Source organism: Anas platyrhynchos, chromosome 19 (genome assembly GCF_047663525.1).
Source record: "Anas platyrhynchos isolate ZD024472 breed Pekin duck chromosome 19, IASCAAS_PekinDuck_T2T, whole genome shotgun sequence".
Taxonomy (NCBI): Eukaryota; Metazoa; Chordata; class Aves; order Anseriformes; family Anatidae; genus Anas; species Anas platyrhynchos.
In genome coordinates, this window is record NC_092605.1 from 3,539,307 (window position 1) to 3,555,523 (window position 16,217).

A 16,217-nucleotide genomic window follows, 5' to 3' on the forward strand; every position below is an offset into this window, starting at 1 on the left:
GGACTCATTGTAAGAGAAGCTCTGCTAAGGGGCCCATTTCATTCAGAAGTTTAATAATATAAGGCCATTTTACAGAGGCCAGCCCCCCCATCAATCCATCAGTACTCTGACACAAGATGCTTGGGGAACGTTTCAGTCTTCTTGTTTCTTAATTGAGTTTCTGGAAGCAGGACATTTATATGGGCTGTCATCCCTGCCTGAGCTCTGGTGTCTGACAACAAGCAGAAGCAGTTGGAGAGAGCTCCCACCTGCTCACATGGAAGCTGTGGGAGCTCTGTTACCTGTGAAACCTCTGCTTTTCTATCAGCTCTGGAAAAATTAACTAAATTCAAAGTTATTGAAGAAGTGCATACAGACAGAAAGACAGACCAGTCTATATCCACAAAAGCAGAGTCATTGAAAGGCCTGTTTCTGTAGGAAATTAGGGTGAGAAGATGATTTAATTGATTTATTTGTTGAATAGGAGAGAAAAAGTCATATTCTGAATGTATTTCCTCTAAATTAGCCCACCATAGTGAAGAGGCTCAAAGAAATGACCATCCAGTCTCAGGGGCCCTATTACACTGGGAAGAATTTAATTTCATTGTGTGAGCTTCCATAAAAACAAGCGGTGGGATATTTAAAATCTGAATTTCGGATTGCCTTGCTGGAGATCTGCAAGGAGCAGAAAGCAGCCGATGGCAGAGGGACGCACGGGAGGCAAGCGGCAGGAGCAGCGCCCGGCTGGCAGGCTCTCAGCCGCCTCGCGGGCAGCACCAGCGTGTCACTTCCACACCCAACGTGAGCCACTTACGTGTTGTTCACAGCCTTTGAAAAGCTGTGCGGGGAAAGCCTGAGCCGTTCCCACAATTAGAGTAGCTACATCATTTGCTGGAAGAATTAAATGCGCTGTAGTAGCAAACCTGCAGTTGACACTCACAGGGTGCAATTGAAATCCTGCGGATTAGTAATTCTTTTGAGATCTTTGTAATCATTGGTAATAGGTAGTGAAATAAATCCACAGTTATATCCTACAGACTGCAGCTGTGCTTCTGTTAAAGCAGTATTAACTGATGGTTTTTAAATCCTTCTGCCAGCTAGAGCTGTAAGCACTGAAACTCCTGTGCAGAGGATAACTCATCCTGGGTGATGTATGCTCCTGAGCACGAAAGTGCTGGTTAATGAATAATGAAAGCACCAAGGCAGAATCACACCTCAGGGCTTCTCTCCTGCAGGAAGCTCTCTGGGGAGACCTCCCCATGCAGCTCACTGCAGCAGCAGACTCAGCCATCAGCTTGCAGCTGAGACCGGCTGCGGCGAGGTACGATCGTGATAGAAAGTAAGACAAAATACTGATGCAAACCTTTATGCAGATGGACAAAGTGCTGAACTTCATTTTGTTCAGCCAAGTGTGGGATTCATCCATCTGATTCCGGTGTTGCCCCATCAGGTCTCAGGAGTGCACGCTCATGGCCTGACTTGCTGCACAGGCGCCCAGTTAACTAAGCAAATATGCCGTTAGGAAATGAACCAACCTTGAGGGGACATAGGGGTTTAAATTGCAGCAGGAAGAGATTTATGGACTTGTTTTCCAAGCCTCGAGAGTAATTGAAGAGGCGTCAGACAGTTCAACGCCCAGCAGCTCTGATAAGGGACAGCAGCACCTCAGTGGGGACCAGCACCGTACCGGTGCCCAGCCTCGCCGTGGATTCCCAGCCCTGGAGCAGGGACCCAGAGTGACAGTCATGCCAGGAACAAAAAGCAGCTTTACAAACTCGGTATCCTTGCAGGATAAGCGGGGCACTAAGAAAGTAAAGCACAGAGAGATTAAAAAAACTCAAGAGAATTATATTAGTGGCAGACTTCAGAAAAAGAACACAGGAATCCTGGCTCTCCCTTCCTGCACTCAGGCTTCAGGCCAACCTGCCCAAAATTTATGACCCAAGAGATGGTTTCTTGATGGCATAAAAGATCAGTGGCGAATCAGTTGCATACGTAAATTATTCTCCACAGAAATAGGAAAGGGAAATAAAGCAGAGCTGGCAGAAGCCCATCGACCTGGTCCTCTTACATATATGTTATGTTTGCTTTGTTTCCATTTAGGAATCTACAAAGGACATTGCTTCCGAATCAACCACTTCCCTGAAGACAATGACTATGACCATGACAGCTCAGAGTACCTTCTCCGTAAGTTGAAAAGTAATGCCTTGTACACAGAACTAGCAGATCAACAGAGACTTGCCTGGGTGTCTCTTCTGTAGAGCACAGTCACAGTCTTATTTATTGCAAGGGCCTGGCCCTCCCTCAAGGACCTTCGTTTTAAGGGTTTCCTTCATCCACGGTAACTTACACAATTGTGGTGCCTGTTCTTTTAAAATTATATGGAAATAATCAAAATGAAAACCACAGCTGTCATTCCCAGATTAGAGAGGATATTTTACAGAGGGAACGTTTACCTGGTTACTGTACTAAAATTGGTTTGAGGAGTGGGTTCCTGCCCATGAGGAAGCTTTTCCTATTGCCTAAATCCAGTCCTTATGCAAGCCTCATCCTTTGCAGCTGCTCTGAGCTACCTCCCCATGCAGTGAAATTACTGCATTTTAGGAAGGAAGCTGAAATTTCTGCAGATAACAGCAAAATCTCAGTATGAATGTGGGCTGTGGCTTCTCTGCATGGGCAGCCAGCCGTTGGTGCTTTGTGCCAGTGTGAAAGCCCTCACAGAAGTTATTTCATCCACCAATCTGGTGCTTGAAATAAGGACAATTGTTCCGTCTTCCCCCCAGTGACCACTCGCTCAGTTGATATGCGACGTCCTGGAACCTGAGTGTGAAACTTCATGAATCCTGCAAAATTTCAGTTAGATTTCCCCTTCCCCTTGGATGCCTTGCCTAGTTGTTTCTTTTGCACAAAAGAGCTGACCAGCAGAGCTGAAAGCAATGCCCTTTACAAGAGAAAGAAACTGCAGTTCACAAGGTGTTGGGAAGGCTTCAGGGAGCAATGAATGAGGCTGCTGGCTGAGACATCCAGCAAAGCAAAATGCTCCTCAATTACACTGCTATTAATTACCTGAAACACCACTTAGAGAACCACTCTGTCCTTCTGCTCACTTCTGGGAAACAACTTCAGGTTGCTAAGACAAGAAGAAAAAAAAAATCTCTCTGAAAGAGTCTGCTTACCAGAAAACCTGGATCTTTTTTCATCTTTACTCTTGTCAATTTAGATCAGCTGTAGTGCTTGGGTGACATGATTTCAGTGCTTGGGCGATGGCAGACTAGCAGAATATGAGCACGGCTGCATTTATCCTTCATGTAAAGCCTTGGAACTAATGTGAAATTGATGCCAAGTCAGCTTTAGGAAAGAAACATCATTAGTAAAAGGACTGCAAAGGAAAGATGAATTAAGTAGCATCTTGATAAAAGTGTATTATGCCTTCTTTATTTAGAGAAAAGATAGAACTGGGAAAAACAGTCTACAGCTGCTCAGTAAGACAAGAGATGGGTAAATTGTTTGTAAGTGTACTTGTGACTGATGATCCTAAAAGCTGTTTTCAAAAGTGGCTATGTGCAAGCTTTAAAAGCCAGTTGGCCCAACCCTTTATGTCTTCTGCAAAATCAGGATCCAGGCACTCCACCCTTGGAGGAGAGCTCACCCTCTATATTCTGCACAGATAGGATTCCCCTGCTTTCACTTCTAGGAAGCAAACTACTGCTTCAATTAAAATGAATACAGTTGTTTTAGAGATTGCTGAAAGGTTATGTACCTAAATCAAAAATAAATGAGGTCATATGTATGTGTAATAAGGACGAAATCATTGTCTAACGAGACACAGAGGTATTCACATCCCATTTACAGGAGACATGATGCTCTCCTTACCATTTTTGCCCTCTACAACACTTTTGCAACCTGCTGTCCCTGTATCAGCCACCAGGATTTTTAGCCACCAGACTTTGGCAGGGCCATGATGGGGGCAACCCTTCCTGTTCACCTAAGGGAGGTGAAAGGGAAAACTTTGGTTCCTGTTCAGGCAGCCCTTGCTCAGATGAAGGCACCAACCCTGTGTGCATCTTGTGCTACTCACAGGGCAGCATGCGGGCTCTCAGCCTGCTCCACAGATACCGAGCTAACCTAGACTCCAGATAAGTGTAAAGAGATGGAGTTAGCAGAACTGAGCCCCAGTTCAAAACCCTACTGAAATCAGTGAAAAAAATGCCTGATTCTAGGAGGCTTCCAGAGCATGGGTAGGAGCAGGAGTCTGGATTTTGCTCTTTTCAGGCTGCTCCCTGCAAAATCAAAGGAACAGGAGCCACGGTGACTACAAACACGTGCAAAGAAGCTTTAACTCCTCCTGCTCAGCTCCCTCAGCCGCCTACCTCCTGCTTTCGGAGGAGAAGGAAAGCGGGAGGAGGGCCAGCGCCCGCAGCCCTGCGGGCTGAGCGGCAGAGCCCGCTGCGGCGCTTCCCCAGAGGTGTCACAGCGCGGAGCGCCGAGCGGCAGCCAATGCAAACAGACAGGACGGTAAACAAGGGGAAAAAAAAAAGCAGGGGAGAGAGCAAAAACCAGATTCCCTTAATGTTTTCTGATGTGCTGTCATTTTATTACCAGTATTGGGAGAAATATGTAAATTCTACAGGGTACCTATGGGCCTCCTTTTAAATTTCAGAGCTAAAAGTCCCCATTGTACCCAAGAGACCGCTGTATATTTTGTTTCTCTTCACATTAATTACCTAATACAGAAAAATTATCTCTGGAGCATTTTGCTAGATGTAATACAACCCACCCAGTGTATTTGGCATGTCTGGGAAGTCCCTTCTGACAATATCAGTGAAGCATTTTAGGAAAGCCCTTTAATTTAACTAAAATCAGTATAAACAGCCTGAAGATAAAATACAGAAAACAACAACCAGAAGGAGTGGCCACAGCAGATTTTAAGCCTATGCAGCCTTTTTCCAGGACACCAATAGACAGTGATTTGGGGCGCCTCCCTGTCGGGGAGCACAAACAAAGCCTGACATCGAATCTTTGTCTAATAATTGACTCTGAAAACTGACCCAGAAGTCAGAGCACCATTACCTCTGCCTGCATGCAGGGGTACGCCCAGGGCAGCAGAATGGGCTCTTGGCCCTCAGCGGGCTTTGATCAGTGACCTCACATCCTCGTTACTTGGATGTGCCAATTATTGCAAAACACTCTGTGAATAATAACGCGTCTGACGGAGCTGGGTTTAGCTGCGGTCAGAACATGCCCCCTCGGTAAAGGACGCGTGCAGCGCCGTTGCCAGGTTTGGTAGGAGATGTACTTTTCTCGCTGTTGCAGATCGATACAGGCACAAGCTTCCCGGGCAGGGACTGTCTTTTTGCTTTATCTTTGCACCATCCTAATGAGCCCAGGGCCTGTCGCTCGGGCTCCTGGGGGCTTTGCAGCGCACACAAAAGCAATGCTGTTATTAAATGCCCAGCCCTGTCCCTCTTGCAGTCAGCGGGAGTTTTGCCACCGGTCACCAGGGGAATCGTTAGAAAGCAATTCACTAAATTGGGAACGCCACGGCCATCAAAAGTAAAATGAGAAAGCATCAGCTGTAGCATCTGGCCGTTCCTCCCCAGGTAGCAGTGCCGCTCACAGTGCGTGGCACCCGGGAAGATGGCACCCGGGAGAGGCCGTGCCGCTGATGCTCCAGATGGCCTTTTTTTGGCAGTTTGCTCCTCAACATGCACCCAGCCCTGGGGATCCCCACATCCTCCCAGTGTGCCATGAGGTTTGCACCCCTCCCTGACACCAGCCTCTGCCCCCCAGCCCGAGCATCTCTGCCTTGTACCACTCCTGCTGACGTGCCCCCACATCTCCCCCTGGCTTTGGGGCAACCCTGCTGTCTACAGCACTGTCCTGTACCTGATCACTTCTTCAAATACATCCTCTCCACATGACAGGATAACCCAGCTCCTCTCCATGTAACAGCATAACCCCTTTCAGGAGCTCCTACCAGGTTTTCCCCCTTGGTTTATACAGCACGTTCTTCTCTCTTCTAGCACTTGTTCATCTTTCTTCAGTCCTTTTGTTTCCACCCTGCCGCTTCCCTTTCCATTGTTGCCTAGCCTAGAAATGACCCTACCCTGAAAGCTGGCCCAAAGCGGTGGTTTAGGTTTTTGTGCAGGGATTTTATAGCCCATGCTGATGAATGGACTGAAGCATATAGAATTTTAAACAACTCCACTTAGCTGTCAGGAAAGTAAACACAAACATCCAGCATACACGTCTTAAAATCTCTCCCACAGAAATCTGAAAGGTTTCTAAGTCCTAAATACTCAGCAGGAAAAGAGGGGCTGTTAGCTGTGCTCACCTTACAGGTGTGCCAAGCAGCAGATCCTCTGCTGAGGCCGTCCCCAGATGTTGCAGCATTCGCAGCCAGCCCATGAATTTTTCAGTGCCGCTCCCTGCGTGATGCTGGCACTTGCTGTTACTTATCAGCAATGTTCTGGTGGCAATAACACTGGACTTCCTCCTAAAAGCTGAAAAGATTAAAAGTGTTCAACTGAGAGTAGCCCCACTACATTGGCCACCCACCTTGTCTCCCAAAAACCTGCCCAGAAGTGCAGATCTGTGGTAGCTGCAGCTAAAGCCAGGGGTTTGGAGACTTTGTCATCTCTGCACTAGCACCTGAGGAGGTATCTGAAATGATTACTGTCTGTCATGTTTTGCTTCCTATCTCCTCTGCAGGCATCGTCCGTGCCTCCAGTGTGTTCCCCATCCTGAGCACAATATTGCTGCTGCTGGGAGGGCTCTGTGTCGGAGCAGGGAGGATTTACAACAGCAAAAACAACATTATCCTCAGCGCTGGGATTCTCTTTGTTGCAGCAGGTATGTTCTCCTTAAATTGAGTCCTTAAGAAGTGCTGCCTTTTTGGGACTGAAAATGCAAAAGTGCAACTTGGTGGAGAAGCCACCAGCCCAGCAAGATGCCCAGCGTGGCCTAGTCAGGGGCAGGGACCCAAAAATACCACGGGGCAATCAGTTCTCTGAGTCCAGCTGGGAGGAGAGGAGGAAGGACACCACCTCACATCCACGGCTCTTCTTCCACTCCCTGAATTTCCTTCCCAAAGCCTGAATTCTTTCAGGGCATTCTCATTGCAGTGGGCATTGTGTGATCCTGCAGCTTTACACTGCTGATCTGCTGATATAAAAATCAGGAAATCCCATTTGTGTTGCTCACTCCTGATGAAGGCAAGCCCAAGGAAAATGATTCAGATAGAGCTTTCAGGCTGGCCACAAGGCTTCAAGGACGGATGCTTCCCATGGAAAATCTCATGGGCAGATCTCTCCCTGTATCCCTTTCCTGGAATGAGAGCATGACCAACATCATGCTAGGCACATTTCTTAAGAAAGAAATGTTTTCAAAGCTCTAGAGAAGCTTTTAGTTTTCTTGAAAAAGAAATTCCAGGAAGCTAAAGCAAATAACATGCAGTTTGTACACTACTTACATTTATTGAACATTAGATAATGAAATAAAAACCTGAATCAGGCAACTCTTATAGCCAGGACCGTTTTTTTCCTCTTATATGGTGACAGATAAAAAATCACCTATGCTAGGTGAGCATGTTTTTCACACTAGAAACATCTGAGAGAGTCAGGCACATTGTTAATAGCCTTCCCTGAAGCTCAGATTAAGCATGCTACATTCAGATGAAAATTCAACAAGGTGGAAGACAACTTATCTTGATCGAGGTGAACAGCCATAGCCCTGAGCTCAAAATGTATTTTTATTACTATTCTGAATGTTAGAAGCCCAACTAACAATATTAGAGAGCTCCCATATGCTGCTTCCTTTCCGCCATGCCAATGAAGAAATGGGGACAAATCCTGCTGAATCTTTTAGAATATTTAGATGCACGTGATGTGGGTATGTTTTTGTTTTTGTTTTTTTTTTTGTTTTGAAGAATAAATGAAATAATTAGATAAATAAAAGAGTAAATAAATGTAATGCGATTTCCTGGTCATAATCTTAGAACCATTCAGGTCCAGAAAGTAACATGGCTTGTATTTTAACTGTCCAACCACATGACAACTGACTTCTGCTTTTCTCTCTCTAGGACTAAGTAACATCATAGGGATCATTGTCTACATATCAAGCAATGCAGGTGACCCAAGTGACAAGCGAGATGAGGACAAAAAGAACCATTACAACTATGGTTGGTCTTTTTATTTTGGAGCCTTGTCTTTTATCGTGGCTGAAACCATAGGTGTTCTGGCTGTGAACATTTATATTGAGAAGAACAAAGAGCTGAGGTTTAAGACCAAGAGGGAATTCCTTAAGACTTCTTCCAGTTCTCCTTACGCCAGGATGCCAAGTTACAGGTACAGGAGGCGGAGGTCCAGATCCAGTTCTCGATCTACAGAGCCTTCTCCGTCTAGGGACATTTCTCCGGTTGGCATGAAGATAGCAAGCACCATTCCCATGAACGAAATTTCCATGTATACCCTTTCCAGAGAGCCCTTGAAGGTTACCACGGCTGCCAGCTACAATGCAGACCAAGAAGCCAGTTTTCTGCAGGTTCACAACTTCCTTCAGAAGGAATTTAAGGAAGGACTCCACGTCAATATGGTCAACAGGAGAACGACACCTGTTTGAAGTACCTTCACTCCTTGTGCTTTCTGAAGAATTATCAAAACAGAACAGATCTGTCATGAAAGAGAAGGAGCGATGTGAAAATACCCTCTCACCTCTTTAATTGTGGCATGTGTTGAGGCAGCAAGTGGGGAACCTCTGGACCAACATAAAGATGTTACACGCTTGTAGCTTTTTTTGAAGCTATTTGGAGTTTGTTTCTTTCAGTTCTTGGTGTCACGAGATGAAGGTAGTTCATGTCCCTGCACTTTTGTAGTGTGTACAAAGTCTTGGAGAAACTGCGAAGGACTTGCCACCGGTGTGTTTAAAGGATTACAGAAGAATTGCTGTATGATTATTTTTTTTCTAAATTGAGATCCCTTACTACAAACTTGCAACTATAATTTATAACCAAGCCCAAGGATGAATACAAACTACTCCTCAAGTGATCCACTTCCATTTGACACAGCGTAAGCTTTGCCTCTTTCCAAAAACAAAAACAAAAACAACAAAAAAAGAAGAATATTTTTGAAGGCGACACTGTCTAAAACTGATCTGTGCTACTGAAACTGTAAAGCATCCGTGTGCTGAGTGTTACAGACTCCCTGACGGGGCAGTAAGGGTCTCCTACCTGGGGGTGGAGGGCATCCCTCGGGGCAGCACGGGTGGGGGACGCAAGGGTGGGTGCAGCGCGAAACGCCTAGCAAGGGAAGGATTAAAGTAGGTGGGACTTGAGCATATTTGCAAACATCATTTCTTGCCTAACATTTAGAAAACTTGAATTCTCATTCCGACTAGCCCTAGTGCCTGATCCGGCGAGGTGCTGAGTGCTGTCTGTCAGGAGCAGGCCCCTATAGACTGCTTACAGCCAGGGCGAGGAGCAGAGCTGAGCCAGGGCGGCCCATGCGGGCACAGCGCCGGTTCCCTGCGACTGCATCCCCAATTTCCTTACTGCTTCACAAGTGCAACACTAACGCTACTGGAAACTAAGATACCTGAGCAATGTGTGTAAGAAGATGAGAAGCTAATAACGTTTGGACTAGCAAAACTTCCTGCAGCAATGGGAACTGAGCGTTAACAGAATGGATGACGACTTTGTATTTTTTAAAGTAGAACAAAAATAATCACCGTTTATGAGATATTTATTAAACTCTTTTTATTATGAATAAGTGCCGCATGGTGCAAGGTATAGTTGCTTTTAGATGGAAATGATGGTTCAGCCTAATTTAATTTATTTTGTAACGATGAATCTACTTATGTGCAGAGAGCCCACAGGAAACTCTATGCATCACCTAAGGGGGAGACTGATTTGCACCCTTGCTTCTGTATGTTTCTAAAAGGGTCTGAAATCTTTTTCTTTCTTTTAAACTTCTGCTTTCATTTTTACATTTAGGCTTGGATTCTCAAAGCTCAAGGGCCTGACTTAAGGTAATTTAATTTGACAGTACTCATTAATTTTAGTGACCACTCGACCAAGCCATATGAGAATGAGGTGCCCGATTCCCCTTTGATGAATTAGGGGCAATGAGAGAGGAGCATCTAGCTCCTGTAGGTTCCTTTGAATATACCTGTAATTTTTTTGTCCTGAAAAACTTTGGTACCAGAAGACTAGAAACATGGTGACAAGGAAAAAGCATGATTTGGAAAGCTGATGCTGGGAGATATCAGCCAAACTGTTAAAACCTCTTTAGTCTTAATTCACCCTGCAGTGGCAGCAGCGTCACAATGCGGTGGTGGTTTGGATGTGAGGCTTTCAGCCGGTGGAACCAAGTCCTCCAGCGAAACCCTGGAGGAGCTGCCTTAACATCCCCAAAAGATGAGCCTCTCCCTCCCAAGTAACCCCTGCTTAACCCTCTCTCCATGCAAGAACCAAGACACAATTCTCAATTTTAAGTGAAAGTCTTCCCCTACTAGCTGTTTTGCTCAGTTTTGCCCTCAGCCTGGCAGAGTGGCAGCATTTCTTTGGCAAACCATCCAGCGGAGGGGGGCTGGAGCCTTCATCCTTGCTTGGTAAGAATTTCCATTCAGGTTAAAACTCTGCTGGGATCCTTTTTCAGACCTCTGAACTCTGAGAGCTAATGCGAACGGAGCAATGGGAACTATTTAAAAGTAGAAAATGTTGTGCTACTTTCTGTATCAACACACTATGAAGAAAGATATTACACAAGCTTTTTAAAAAAAATCAAACAGAGGCAGATGAGAAAACTGTTTTTTACCTACTTTTCGGCTAGGGCAACGTAAAAGAATTCTAAAATTATTAAAGTTCTTGATGAAAGGTTTTTTTTACAAGAATCTTTATGCTTTCAAACAATAAATTATTTCCTACTTTTGGAGACTTCGTAATATTAAAATACTTTGATTAGCTATGATAGAAGTAGAAGTTTGCAATGAAAAAACCTTCTGTCTCATTAGTGTGTCATACTAAGTGCTAATTAATTTACATCTAATTATAGTCAATGTATTTTTCAAGTGCAATTTCCCAGAACTATTTGTTTCCCACTGTGTTAATAAACTAATAGTTAGAAATAAGTCCTCATCCGTGTTTACTGTAATTAAGAATAAAACCATTCCCTTTAAAACCAGGAGCTAGATATAGGCTGTTTTTTCTAAACTCTTGTCCATTGAAGCGAGAGCGGATGGTGCGAGGTTTGCTTTGCGCCTTGGCTTTGTTCTTTGAGTCACCATTTGCCAGTGAATGTGTTTAAAACCACTCGGAGCAGGGAAGTGCTCCCAGGGTGATGCTGGACACACAGCCCGGGCAGGCAGCAAGGGTGCTGGGGGTGACGGGGAGCAGGACGTGTGGCACTGGGGAGGATGGAGACTGCGATTTCATGTCCCGAAAATCATGGTCTATGTCAAACTGCAGCATGCTGTTGTTTCATCTAACAACTAGAGTTAAAAAAAAAATAATCAAAAACTCACTTTTCCTGTAGAAAACTTTGGTCCTGACAAAGCTGAAAAATCTGCAGTATTCGTGACGTGAAGAGTAGTGATGTATCTGAAAGGAATAGGATTGTTCTTGAAATCACACAGTGACAGTTTACAAAAAAATTCTGCTATTCCTGCACATCTCTTTGTTCATCCCTGGACAGCATCTAACACAAACTAGCCCCAGTTTCTCCATAAGGCCCACAGATATCATCATCATATCGTTAACGATATCGGTCTTTTGGTAATAGCCTGTAACATGCTGTAACAGCAGACCTAAGAAGAAATGCTATTGGATCAGATTCCATTTTATAAGAAAAAAAAATAAAAAAAATGTTTCAGGTATAGTCAGCCCTCTCTTCCTGGTTTCTTACACAGAATAGGAGTAAGACAAGAAATCACTTCATATGCCCATTCAACTAACAATAAACTATTTTTATATTTCCTTTCCTTTCTGTATGGATCACATATCCACAAGGGCTAATATATCACGTCCCTTGAGGTTACATTTCTGTCTGCAGTTCTAAAGTGTTATTGCCACTGTGCTTCAGTTCTGCTGGTGTAATCACAACCGTGTATAATGTACTTAATCCTTACTTTTTAAATAAACCATTTTAAATGTATTTGGGTTTGTGTGGAGAAAGGTATCTAGATTTTTAACTTCCAGATCCTCCGAGCTGTGTTTATTTTTTCACATTTCTATCTGTTTTGATTGCAGCTGGTTAGTATTACTGGGAGAATATGAGAGAAAACAATATTCTTGTGGTCCCACAGACCAAGGAATCTCCAGGATAAGCTACCACAGCATTTCCAGGCATTTGGGTAGGAAACCCAGGAAAAAACTTCTATTTTCCAGCTTAAGCATGGCCCAAATGAGACACACTCTGGTTAAGGTGCCTGCTAGGTGTCTCCTTCAAATACTTCTTTTAACTTTTCCTTCCCATTTCCTACACCTCCAGACTAACGAAGAAGGCAGCGTGCATGCCTGTGTCCGCCTGACCTGTGGCACGGCCTGCCCAGACGCCTCTACACCCAGACCTGGAGCCACTGAAAGCTCAGAAATACATGGGATTTAATGAAGAGCGATATTGTTCAAGGGGGAAGCACAGGCGGAGTCGTCGTGGCTCCAGAAACTGGAAGAAAAGAGGCCAGCGAGGAGGATGTGGCATTTCCTGAGGACCAAGAAAACGAACCAACATGGGAGGTGCTGAAAATAAAACAGACCTCTGCACCTGTCTGCGGGGCAGCTCGTCTTACGGCTTCGCCAGAGCTGCCGACCAAAAAGGCGAGTGCTACCAAAAGACACCGAGCCTGCAGGGAAGCCACGGCCAGCCCCGTGCTCGGTGGGACCTGTCCTGCTGAGAGGCAGGCTGGTAGATGGGCAGGGGGCTGCTTTTTTTGGATGGCAAACCAAAACACACACAGGTTTTCCTCTTTCCTTCTGTGAAGAAAGGATTTCAGCCCCAGATTTGCTGAAACTGTGTTTGAGCTCAGAACACGCCCAATCTGCTCCACCCTAGGTCATTCTCACCTGGTAAGGGTCTTCTTGCTCTGCAAGGGGGCTGCAGGATTTGGTTAGGCTGGTTGCGGGAAGCAGTGAGGTTGGCCTGGAAGAAATACAGAAATGTGCAAATGTTGGGGAATGGAGCCAAGCCAACGCCTCTGCCAGGGATAAAACAATGCAGTGGCTGGTCTTGGGACACCTCATGTAGCATTTTCTCCAGTGGAGAAACACAACCAACCATGCCTCTCTTGCTTGCTGCTGTTAAAGTGCCACTAATTACAACCCTCCCTGCTTCCCAACAGGTCCTCATTAATACTCTTTTCATTTTTCATGTGATACAGATTTCTGAATGCAAATACTCACCAGCTGAGGCAGAGAGACTGCAGGAGCTGCTCCTCAGGGATGCTGTACCGCCGTCTTCTGGGTGTGCAGACAGCCCTGGGGGCCTCCTATAGCCTGCTCCTCTAGAAATCAATTTTGCCAGACATTTTTGCCAGAAATCCCTCATGAGTGTAGGGAGAACAGAGCCTGTGGATGCACAACCCCACAAAAGACATCCCTGGGTTTCTCTCCCAGGGATGGGTGGCAGCAGGTCACCCTTTGGGGCTGGGGATATTTCTCCTTATCTGCAGCGATGTGAGGTGTCTCTTGCACTGAAGCTCTTTCAGAATTGCTCACACTCACTTTCATTTTAGTTGTTTCCTGGGTATATTTAGGAAATTCAAACAAACAAACTAAATAAATAAATAAATAAAATTAAAATAAAAAGCAAACCCTGAGGAATGTTTCCAGGTCAGGATACCTGAAAGACAGCAGAAAGCGTGATCCTTGCCAACACTAGAAGAGACACAAAAACCTACACCAACAAAAAAACTAATGAATTCCCACCCCTGCAGTCCTTGTAGGTTGTAATTAATCTAAAGCACGATCATTAGCACTTGCTTCCTCAGCATCCAAAGCCTTGCTTTGTGCCCACATTTGCAAACACTTTCCATACTCAGCTTGCGGAGGATCAGTGGAGTTGGCAGCACCAAGGAAGTGGAGTCAGGATGCGGCTCCCAGGATGGACTGACACCTAGTGAAATTTAACAAGAGACTACTTCAAAAGAAAAGGCATTACCATTTTTATGCATTCCTCTTCTATTTTAACGTCTGTTCCCTTTAGGCTTTTCCAGTTTCATGTGACCTCTTGGCTGTGATTAAGGAAATAGAAATGCAAGCCTCTAATATTTCTCTCTGTGTGACATCATAATTTTTTTATGCCTCAGAAAGCACAGTGGCATCAACCACTTGAAACACAATTCCTTCAGCCAGTGGGTAGTGTATTGAATGTGTACAACCAGCTCTGGAGCATCCACTTTTGGAGCAGAAGGTCCTTCCTCTGCCTGCTACAATTAATGCAACGCGTTGCAAAGCACAGGTCCCCACCAGCTGTTTGCACATCAGCGGTGACATTCAGCTGATCCCAAAGGAAATAACCCCAGGGAAAATTGCCCTGCAGAGAGCTACTTGCTGAGGAAAATGTAAGTGCCAGGGGCTAAGTGGGAGTCAGGTAAGGGAGAAAGGCCCTCAGCACCTTGTAATTGTAATTAATTGCAGTAATCCCTTGGTGCCCTCCTTATGGTGGCACTGTTCAGTGCTCCAGCCCTTCCCTGCCACTTCCCCAAATCGGTCTGTTACTTCCAGTATAAAACCAGCTTTGGGAATCGGCACAAATGCTCCCCTTTTACTACACTCACCTTTCACCCTTCACTCATTGCTTTGGATTGTCCTCATTAATTAGAGCTCCTACCACTGCATCTGTATTTTGACCTCAAATTGGGGTGTTCACAAAACAGCACTCAAGCAGCTTTGACATTATCTTGACATGATAACATGATATTTGCGGATTTCCACTGACATTTTTTAACCATTGTTTTGACATTCAGGTGCTGTCACTCTCATTAGTTTGACATTGCAATTGTAATGTCACCTCCACAATAGCCTCTGCATTGACTTTATCATCAAATTAGTTTTAAAATCACCTGGAATATTAAAGCAAAGGAGAGAGATTGTGTCCAGGCACATCTGGGTCCCAGGGAACAGGAGTCTTTCCTAAAAACAGGCAAGGATGTGCCAGGCAGCCACTGGAGTTGTTTTACATATTGAGGCAAACCTGGGTGGTGGGAAAGCAAGCACTTGAAAGATTTGATATTAGAACAAAATATGCAAAAGAAACAAAAGGAGAACAACAACAAAAAAAAATGAACCAACTGCAAAAATAGCAAAAGTTGCTAGCTTCACCTCTGTGAAAATTTGCAGTGTTTTATTTCTGTTGAAGCCTTTCCTGCATGGGTACAGCAGAGGGTTGCTGTCGGAAAGGGTTTTTTCAGTTTGCAACCTGGAGCTGAGTGCTGTGGTCAGGGCAAGGCGAACCCTACAGGGAAGTGGGAGCCCTGGGGACAGCACAGTCCTGGGAGATGCAGAAGAAACGTGAAATGAAATCAATTCTGTCAACAGTTCCCAGAGAAAAAATAAGGAGGGAGGAATGCCGAATCATTTTGATCCAATGTTCTCAAATGGAAAATGTTTCACTTAATTTGATGAAATATGTTCTTGCAATACAGAATCAGAAAATCATACAACAGTTTGGGTTGGAAGAGACCTTTAAATATCACCTAGCTCCAACCTCCCTGCCATTGGGATAATATCTAATATTATATATTATATACATGTTATAATATACACTATAATATATATATATACATTATAATATTTCATAAGTTGAACCTTAAATATAACAAGAGCAGGGTCTAAAACCTTTAGCTCCTTCTGAAGGGAACCAAAACACACTTCTCCAGACCACTCAAAATACCTTAGGTTAATTCAAAATTGAATGTGATTAAGAATAAACAATACAATGAATAAGTTAGCTTATTTTGCCGTGGTCTTTATGCTCTGCCCTTGTGCCAGTGGCTCAGCTCCAGGCAGACTCCCAGCTCTGAACCTCTCCGTGCAGGAATGGCCACAGTCTGCAGGCGGTTTGTAGGCTCTGGCTCTGTTATTAAGCTATTTAGGATCAGACTGAACTCAGTCCCAACGCTATTATAAACACAGATGTTTTAGAACCTAGCTGAAAAGTTAATCATCCTATCAATGCCTATTTCTGGGCATGCTGCAAGTCAGCAGATTAGAGCCTTTTAGCGGCAGTGGTAGCGACTCTGAAGGAGCA

The 16,217-nt window shown here is 44.7% G+C and overlaps 1 protein-coding gene and 1 long non-coding RNA gene across 4 annotated transcripts in view; one reads left to right on the top strand and one right to left on the bottom strand.

Moving 5' to 3' along the window:
• CACNG4 (calcium voltage-gated channel auxiliary subunit gamma 4) overlaps positions 1-12,125 on the top strand; it is a 41,486-nt gene extending 29,361 nt beyond the window's left edge. The window contains exons 2-4 of the mRNA XM_027471672.3: positions 2,083-2,166; positions 6,691-6,831; positions 8,060-12,125. Coding sequence (XP_027327473.1) covers positions 2,083-2,166; positions 6,691-6,831; positions 8,060-8,598 — 764 coding nt within the window. The 3' untranslated portion in view covers positions 8,599-12,125. The remainder of the gene's footprint in view (positions 1-2,082; positions 2,167-6,690; positions 6,832-8,059) is intronic.
• On the bottom strand, positions 2,135-16,104 carry LOC113845561 (uncharacterized). 3 transcript variants are annotated; one of them, XR_011804070.1, is made up of 7 exons: positions 15,031-16,104; positions 13,809-14,081; positions 13,370-13,708; positions 13,034-13,109; positions 11,497-11,572; positions 6,314-6,482; positions 3,122-3,327 (listed from the first exon to the last, which is right to left on the bottom strand). It is a non-coding gene; the product is annotated as an uncharacterized lncRNA (long non-coding RNA). The 3 variants fall into 3 exon arrangements; XR_011804069.1 differs by lacking the exon at positions 3,122-3,327 and adding an exon at positions 2,135-3,109 and having other exon boundaries at positions 13,370-14,081; XR_011804068.1 differs by having other exon boundaries at positions 13,370-14,081.
• Positions 16,105-16,217: the final 113 nt, after the last annotated feature.